The sequence below is a fragment of the Etheostoma cragini genome, chromosome 21, assembly GCF_013103735.1.
Source record: "Etheostoma cragini isolate CJK2018 chromosome 21, CSU_Ecrag_1.0, whole genome shotgun sequence".
NCBI lineage: Eukaryota > Metazoa > Chordata > Actinopteri > Perciformes > Percidae > Etheostoma > Etheostoma cragini.
In genome coordinates, this window is record NC_048427.1 from 20,409,289 (window position 1) to 20,419,327 (window position 10,039).

Genomic DNA, 10,039 nt, shown 5'->3' on the forward strand with positions numbered 1-10,039 from the left:
CCCCCCCCCCCCCCCCCCCACACACACACACACACACACAGTGTCTATGTATATAAATAATTGAAACAATACTACATGGTTATTCAAAAGATCTTGTTTGGGTTGAACTAAGAAGCCTACGTTCGTTAGGTAACTTCCTCTTCTGTAACTGAGTTATGTAACATTCATGTGCTCTTAAAAAAGGCAGCGCGAGCGCTGCGTTTAATGTCTCTCTGTGTTGAAGCAGCCTTTACAGCTATCTCATAGGATTCAATTCCAACCTAATAAAATTGTCATTCTGACCACGTAGAACTGGCTCAGGGCTTATCTCTACATAAGACCTATAAATTAAAATGCCAGGCCATTAAGGAACAATAACCTGAAAGGGTTTGAAGCCAAATGCAGGATGATTAATTGATTCTTCATTATTTTTGTTCCCTCCGTGTTTTTACTATGATTTTCGGCATTTTTCAGACTAAGTGCATGAGCACTGCTCTTAAAAAATAAAATGTTAAAACGGACTTACTAAACCAAAATGGCAGCAGAAGATATAGATGAAGTTACATAGAGGCTGGGCAGATGGAAAGCAGCACTGGCTGTGGTCATGGTTACAGATGGTATGGAGAGGGAAGAGAGCAGAGAGAAGAGAAAGAAGAGAGAAGAGAGAATAAGAGTGAGTGAGTGAGTGATGGAAAGCAATGGGCAGAGTGTCTCCATCTCTTTATCATCTGGATGCTCTCCAGCCTTCACCCCGAGGCCCTGGTGCTAATGGATTCACACTATGGGGTACATCAGTGTGTGCACAGTGTGCTGCAGTAGACTTGAATGTGCTTGTATATGGTGAGAACTGTGTGTGCTGCATGCATGCACTCATATGGGCTAAAGCTCAAATGTCTACTATGCACCCATTTCATACAACTACAATCTGTTTTGCTTTATTTCATCACTTTAGCATCTTTAACATCTGCTTTCTGTGTATCGGGATGTGTCGGCCGATTGAAAAACACATAAAAAGTCAAACATAAGCAGCAGGGGAAGAACTATTTGGATCTTAGTAAACGTAACAATAACTTGACCCAAATATCACGTTAGACAACACAATGGTCATCAAAACTAGACAGGTTTTAAATTCATAGACACTTCAGCTTAAGACAGTATGAGGATATATTAAAACGTGACTTGGCAAAAAAACTGAGAAGCATGAGACATCAGTTTGTCCTTTGGCAGGCAGGGAGGGATCATCAAAGATCATATGCGTACTGGTTTTCATGCTTCTACTTGTTTCTGATTGGTGAAGATCTAGATGTTCCAATCACGCCTTGTTCCCATTACCCTCGCTTTTCCCTACGTGTGAAATCATTATCTAAATATTATATTTCCCTTGAGGCGCATGAAGTAGTATGAATAAAAACGTAATTTATTCACATGACTTACAGTGGGGCTTGAAAGTTTGGGAACCACAGGTAAAAATGTGTATTAATGTGCATAAAGAAGCCAAGAAAAGATGGAAAAATCTCCAAAAGGAATCAAATGAGAAATTATACATTCGTATAATATGTCACAAAAAGTTAGATTTTCTTTCCATCATTTACACTTTCAAAATAACAGAAAACAAAAAAATGGCATCTGCAAAAGTTTGGGCACTCTGCAGAGTTTCTTACTCCACAGCGTTGTGAAGATAGGTCTGGCAATCTACACTACGCACCTAGAAGCCCCCCCCCCCAAGAAAAAACACACCCACATGCACCTAGAAAAACACATGCACGGACCTAGACACCACACACACACACACACACACACACACACACACACACACACACACACACACACACACACACACACACACACACACACACACACACACACACAGTCTACTAGCCTCCCACAGAGTTTGCATCTGCTCTGGCGCATTCAATCTAGCCTATTTGTTATGCTAATACTGCTGTGTGTGACTAATACCAACAGAATATCATCCTCATACATAAAGAAATATACAAAGTGTACAGTAAATTGGCAGGGTGGAGGATTTATACACATGCCGGATATGATTAATATCACATAGAATGAAGACAAATGACAAAAGGGACATTGGAGGAGAACACTCATGTCAGCTTAAGGGAGATTCATTTCCAGAGCCCAGCTTCTGAGATTTAACAAGAGAAGTAATAGAAATGCAATGCAGAGACCACAGAGTGTGCCAAAGCTTCATCAACTCAAATTAAGATAAAAATCGATCAGCAAACTGTGTGTGTGTGCTGGGGGTACATGCTCCATCTATACCTCCCCTCACATGGTTCAATGTGAACAGGCTTTCCAATTTCAAATGACCTGCAGTCCTTCCTGTTCCTGTATTCTCTGATGGATCCCGGGATACCTGGTAGTGGGATTGGAGATGCTCCTGTGGTTCTCAGGAATACTAACTAGTCCACAGACCCATGACCTGTTTGTGCCATTGGTGGCTGCGGGACAAAGTGTGTCACCCTATTGTAGAGTCAGTCTTTACAGCAAAGCAGCAAGCTCATCCTTTAACATTGGAGAACAGGGTGGACTACAGGGCACACAGTCCAAGGACCTGTTTCTGAAACGTTAAAGATGAATTTTGGTGTTCCATCCAATGCAGTGACAGACTTAAACCCTGATACAGTCCATAGTTATCATAACAATAACTGCAACCATTCTACTGCCATCATTGTATTTCCATTTTAACATTATTGGCAAAGCGGGCAGCATTTGAACCCCTCACCTACAGAGCTCAACAGTGGCCGCCCACTTTTTAACAGCTCTGGTTCCACAAGTGGTGTTCCCCTTTCAATATCATTTCACTGACATTTCATTAAATGCTTATATAAAAGAGTTTTAAGCCTGGAACCAAGCCAACCCGCTACAAGATAAATCGTACCCCATTACAGATTTGATTTTGAGCAAAAAAACATTTTGAAAACAGCAGTAGACTTCAATCAATGGCTGAAGCTTGCTCTATCCGTTCACGGATTCAGTCAAACATTAAAAAAGGGTAACAGCGAGTTCCACCAAACAGAAAAGTAGCTGTTAAGTCTAGGATTGTGGGTAGTGTAGTCTCTATCCATCAAATAAAACTATTTTTCTCAAGGTTGATATCCCAAACTTCTAGCTTCTACAGGGGCATGAACCTTGGTTTCACAACCTCGGAGCTCGTAGTCAGTCTACTTTGGATGGTAATTAGAGGGATTTATTTTAGTTTTTTTACTTTCAGAACTAAGCTGTTGAGCTCTATTAGTTTCTCATGTTGAAGGCTAAATGTCTTGGTAGGGAATGTGGATAAATATAAGATGTATGGGATTAGCTTCCACAGTGCTGTGTTCTGTGAAATGAGGCTGAAAGAACACACACTGTGCTGCTTTGTGTTGAAAAATGAACATTGTGACGATTATACCTTTTTACCAATTAATAAAAGTCGATGAAAGATTGGACCTGGTAGAACATATTTTAAAAGGTTGGTGGTAATAGCATGCTCTGGATTTTGGTCATATGTAGTTGTATTGTATGTTTTCTTGTTCCACTGCACAGAGGCAAACCCGCAAACACACACAGACACACAAACACAAACAGTCTCCAGATGTAAATGCATCAAAGCTAACAGACGGATATGGAGTCACTTCTATCCTTGATGTGTGAAAAAATACACTTTTCTAATGGCCATATTCTGCTTTTAACTCCACTCTGCATTAATCAAAGGAGAGGGATGCACATTAAAAGGATGAGGGTAGTGGGACCAAATGACGCAGGAAATGGCAGGAAAATCACAGTGGGAGCTAAGACAGTCTGTGACTACAAAGAGATGGCTCCATTTGGCAGAAAAAAGTGAATCATTTGTTGCCCCCGTGGTCTTCCTCACTAACTGTCCTCATCGTTTGTCATCCCATCCCTGCTGTGAGTATGAGTATATGGGCACCTCTACATATTACTTGGAGAACTTTTGTATTTAACCACACATTCTGCGGAAAAGAGATTTTTAGTGAGCACTATTCTAACTGATGCAGCATGAAGGGGAAGCATTCATCAATATACAGGATTGGATGTTGCACTACTCTGTGCCAGCATTTAAGGTAAGTAGTATTCTTGCAAAATCCCAATGTAGGTGTCCAAAGGTTTATGCTAACCCATCATTTGTGTTAAACACGGCAACACACATCTACAGAACTGTCCAACAGGCAGCGGCATTAACATGCAACTTTATGTCCATGTTAGAGGGTGTGTGAGTAGGTTTTATTCCATTAAGTAGCATTGAGCACTGAGAGAGCTCTAGAGGGATTAACAGTGATTTCAAGCATCCACAAATTATTACACCCTTCTATTCAGGCAAGCAGCCAATGTATTGCTGGTATGTAGAGTTAAATTCCACTCCTGAATCTTGTTTATATCCATAATAGACATTCCATTAAATGTTCCTCCCTTTATCTGGGTAGTCCAGACGTCCCTCTGCCCAACGTCGTCTTCCAGCTCTTGCCAGGGGATTCGGACGTGTTCCTAAACCAAATGAGATATGTAATCCCTCCAGTGCACCCTAATCACATGCGCAAACCGCCTTAACGTGGGCACAAAGGAGCAGGGGTTCTACTCAGAGTTACCTCAGCATATCTGAGCTCTTTTACCCTGTGCCTTAGGATGAGCCAAGCCACCCCCCCCAGAGGAATCTCATTTTGGCTGCTTGGATCTGCAATCTCGTTCTGTTGGTTACTACTCAAAGCTCATGGCCAAAGGTAGGTGAGGGGTTGGAAAGTAGATTGAAGGCCTTCACCCTAACGGTCTGGTAATGGCCACGTAACTGCTGACGCTGCACCAACCCGTGTGTTGACTTCATGCTCCATTCTACCTTTACTCGCAGGAGGGCCACCCAGATACTTTAGATAAACTCCTTCACATGGAGCGGTAATGATTACCAACCCAGAGATGTGGTATGAATGAATTCCAACAGCAGTGAGTTATATCTGAAGGAAAAAGGGGGGGGATGACAGACTAGTCCGAGTGTGGTTGTTCTTACCCTAATGTTGTCAAAGGATGCTTTGTTGGTGACATCATAGAGGAGGAGGAGAGCTGTGGAGAGAGAGAGGAAAAAGCACTTGATTGATCCTGTTCTCAACTGTTATAATAATAAACCACATCCAGAAATGGGACTTGGAGAGTCATTTGATAATAGAATGTTGAGAGGAACATGCTTGGGATTATCAGTCCGCCGTTTATCTATCTATAAATCAGGATATCTCTGTGCATGTGTCCCCAGGCATGCGTAGTACATCAGCGGGGGCGGGAGTTGCTGCATTCCTAGAACTAGAAGGCTCATTGATCACTGGTAACCAATGAGCCAAAAACTGATTATCCATGTCTACCCTGCATGCAAATACAATCTTATAGAGACACATATTAGATGAACGCCAGGGCTCTTGGCTCTTTTGTTTTGTTGCCAGAGATTGCGTACATTTTTCAAGCTGTCCTGGACACTGGTTAAGGCTGAGCACGACTCCCACCCGTCTCTCCCGGCTGAACTGGGCTCCCTCCTTCCCATGCCCCGTCCACATCGCTACCTGGATGTGTGACGGCTGGACGGAAAAAAGGGGACAGGCCGAATCACTAGATGAGCCGCACCGGAGCCAGGCTTAGCTGAGCCTGCTGAGGGGCCAAAGTTCACTACCGCAGCCACCATGTTATGTTCTGGTCTATCAGTTTAGTGACCCAACGGGCAATAGTTTATTAAACGTTATTCTGGCTGTTGTGGACGTTTTTTGAACAGCAAGAGAGGAATTTGTTGGAAGTGAGACTTTGTTGAAACAAATTAAAGACAGGCTGCAAACTGAATCAAGGGTTGGTCTTCAATGAAGAGTTTTAATGTTTTTCTGCACACGTCAGCTACAGAGTTACAAACGTCCCGCCACCTTACAACAGTCGTCTCCTGCCTTATATCCCGGGCCCCCAGAGAAAAGAAGACCACGTTTGGAAAACTGTTTAAACTTAGCATAACAATTAATCTTCCTAGACAGACACGTTGAAGCTGTTATCTTGTCTCTTTGGACGACTATGGTCTCGACCTGGGACATGCTATGACAAACACGGCTCTGGACAACTGTTTGTCAGACTTTGTGACATTTGTCCTTGGAGGAAAATGCTTCAGGGAGGACACATAGAGAGAGATTTAAAAGTCATACATACTGAAAATCATTGCAAACAATTAAATGAATAATACACACATGCCTGTTATAGGACACATGAAATCATGCTTAAAATTAATTTTCCCATTACATGGCGAACATACTGTGTAAGTGGGCTCATACACATGGCTAATCTGATACTTCAACGGTCCATGCTGCAACACACACACCACCACCAATTCCTATTGTCACACGACGCCTGAACAGTGCTTATAGCTAGAGAAAGGGAAAAAAGACTGGGATCTATGCAGGCCCAGGCCCCAAACGGCCAATGCACTGGTATCATTAAATCACAAACATGTCTTCCCAAACATGGCTTCCCATAAAGCCACTGTGTTCACTACTAAGTGCAGACTATTCTGATGTCTGCCGTGTCAGTGCTGCCTGTGACTAACTACATCAACACTGGTCATGACTAGTGTTAGTGCCATGCTGCCATTAAACCAGTGGGTAAGAACCGCTTCTCTTTTTTTTTTTGCTTTAGAATCGCGGATCATGAGTGTCCTGAAAAGGGCAGTAATGTGATCATTATATAAGACTTGACGTGAATGGGGTCCAAGGTTGGGATGAATCACAGCATGACAAACATAAATAGAGCTGTGTCATAGTCCAGGACTTCCAGACATGACTGGTCGGCAAACCAAAACGAGGGAGTGTTTCAAGCGTTGCCCCCCCCTCGCTCCATTGGCCCATTGGCATGTGGAAACAACACCTTCTGCTGTGATGGGCACATCATTTTTTTTTTTATTATAAAATGCTCTGACATTCTGTCTTTCATCTCTGCCATAGTTTGTCGTAATATGTCTCATATGTTTAGCCAATATTCACTAAATCCCTTTGGGTTAGGGGAGAAGAGATTTCTGAAGAGATTGGGATAGTGTTTAATATTTAATCGCGATTAATCGCAGTAATGTCATTGTTAGCTTGCATTTAATTACACATATCTATCTTTTCTAAATTTCCCTTGGTTTCATTTTGTCCCATTATTTCTTTCTCATTTAAGTGTTCTTATGAACATGGAAAAGTGGATCGGCTTGCTTTGTGCAAATGCTTTTGTAGTGAAAACAACATTGGGATATATCCTACTGTAGTGTTCAAGACCCCCCCCCTCATCATATAGCCTACTGTAGTGTTTGAGACCCCCCCACCCCCATCATTTAGCCTTCTGTAATGTTCAAGACCCCCCCCACCCCCATCATTTAGCCTTCTGTAATGTTCAAGACCCCCCACCCCTCATCATATAGCCTTCTGTAATGTTCAAGACCCCCCACCCCTCATCATCTAGCCTACTGTAGTGTTCAAGACCCCCCACCCCTCATCTTCTAGCCTACTGTAGTGTTCAAGCCCCCCCTTTGAATCCATTTAAAGCAGGATCCAACATCCAATCATAGTAATGATGTCAACACATTAATCAGATGATCCACAGGGAACTTAGTGGTATCTCTGGAGCTGTGGTCTTGACCGCTCTTGAAATAAAATCCAGTATCCTCTTCATCAGAGACCGAGACAGATCGAGTAAAAATGTGGTTGATTCCGAGAGCCTCAAAATTAAGTCTTGAGACCGGTCTTGAGTACTACAACACTGGCACCCAAATTGGACCCTCGGTGATGTTAGACACCAAGGTCCACCTCCTCCACGGACCTGTTGATATGATATGAAGGAGCGGCGTAGTTCCTTCCCTTCTTCTTCCCCAAGTCCACTGTCATCTCTTTAGTCTTACTGGCATTCATGATTAGGTTGATTTCAGCTCCCTCACTTCTTCTATCCGACCTGTTTCTTGCTTTAGAATTTATCTGAGAGTGATGTGTGTCAAAACTTGGTTCCACTGTGTGATGTTCAACAGGAGTTTTTGGATCTCACACAAGAGAAATCCATGAATAAAGACTTCGCTAATGTCGTCCACTGTCAGCTGAGCAAAGTGCTGAGCGTCACCATTCACCACCGCAGCTGTATCCCACCTAATAGCATAACCACGCACGGGAATTCTAATTACATTTAACTGCACCATGCTACAAGATAATCTCACCTCAGCTCTTTTTTTTAGCGCAACCTGCAGGGTGTGCACTTAAAAAAGCTCTGTCAGACAGAAAAACTCATAACACCTACGAAAACACATTTTCTCAGCCGGATCAAGTTTCCCCTGGAATAATTACCATAAGCTAATTACCTCCACAGCAACTCTCCGAAAAATACTTTGGAGAAAGAACAATGGTGAAAAGTAAGAGCAGGAATTTATTTGCTTGGGCCGACGATGACGATTACTCAAAGGTTTATAAAGCTAACCGATAAGACTGACCGACATTCCCATTGGTCTTTGTTTGGGTCCGTCTAGACTACAAAGCAACACAAGGGTTCTCAAACCAAACGGGGCAGCCGCGTTACCAAATGTCTCCGTTTCAGGGCCTCGGTAATGCCGTAGTACTTTGGACACGAGCGTAGCAAAAGATATTCATTCAAAACATAGTAGTGTAGATGTAGCCTAATAATGATAACGATTTTAATTTATGCTGGTTATGGATTCCCAGTGGGGAAATAACAATTTGCACTCGGTTTTGGTTTTTTGTTAGACATCCCTACACACAGGCCTAAAACACACACACACACACACACACACACACACACCCCCACACCCCCCTAACCTCCTCATCCATTTCTGTCCTACACCCCTCTACCCATCACATTAAGCTGACGCTTTTAGCAAAGCGACTTACAATTGCTATACAGTAAGTCAGAGGTTGCACACCTCTGTATAAGGCTGAACGATATTGTGTTTTAGCATCGACATGGCGATGTGCGCATGCGCGATGGTCGCATCGCAGGACTTTCCGATGTTGACGCTGAAACGTTTTTGTTGCTTGTTAGAAAAGTAAACTTCCACCGTTCTCCTTTTACATGATCATTACCGTCCAACCCTTCCCCTTTAAGACAGGTAGCCACGTGGGCAGCGTGTGTGTGTGATGTTAGTCCGACGGGGGTTATTGTTATGGGTAGTGAGGCTCTCAGTGTTTAGTAAAGTACCGTAGGCAGCAGCTGCCGCGTACAGTGATGTCATAGTTTTGATGGGTAGACAGTGAAGCTACAGCAGTCGGTGTTTTATGTTCGCTGTAAATAAGAACTAAATCACCTGATTAATGCAACATAATCACAACGTCTTCCGGCCATTTCCCACCCCCCACAAAGCTGCTACCAGCCAGGCTAAAGCTACCAAGGCGTCCGTCTGTCCCAATTAACGTTACGGTTCGGAGCCGCGACACCGGAAACTTAACACTAATCTTCTACAGAAGTCCATGTTTGATCTAACGTCATTTCCACTAATTTAATTGATTGCTGTTGGATACACAGAGTTTGTGGGACATGCAGGTCTGATCATCTATCAAACTAACAACCTGGCCCCCCTAGTCGACCACAACCCGAAATTTAGAGGAAGTAACATGCAGTCACTGGCATAAACTTTGGCCGTTATTACGTTACGTTTTTTATTATTTCCAAATAGAGCTATTTATGTCATCTTTTAAAATTTACTTTTTATTTTTATATCGGAATATATATCGCAGTGGGGAAAAAATATTGCAACGTGAGATTTTTCCAATATTGTGCAGCCCTACCTCTGGAGCAACTAGGGGTTAAGTGTCTTGCTCAGGGACACAGTGTGTCTCCCACACCAAAGTCATGTGTCCTCTCCACTTTGTATTCACCACCATCCCGACCGTGGACACATTTTCTCCAATCTATTTTGGATTAAATCCAATTTGTTTATTCCAGCTAGACAAGTCCGTGAAGGGTATTTAATGAGTGGGGGGGAATAGAAGAGAGGGAGGTAGAAAAGAAAAAGGACACAATGATGTGTCCCACTATCTAATTCGGTTGTTAGTGTGAC

At 42.9% G+C, this 10,039-nt stretch overlaps 1 protein-coding gene across 1 annotated transcript in view; it reads right to left on the bottom strand.

Annotated features, from left to right (window-relative positions):
• Positions 1 to 10,039, bottom strand: part of LOC117937053 (ras-related protein Rab-26) — an 81,139-nt gene that overhangs the window by 21,830 nt on the left and 49,270 nt on the right. The window contains exon 5 of the mRNA XM_034860696.1: positions 5,000 to 5,052. Within this exon, the coding sequence (XP_034716587.1) occupies positions 5,000 to 5,052 (53 nt within the window). The remainder of the gene's footprint in view (positions 1 to 4,999; positions 5,053 to 10,039) is intronic.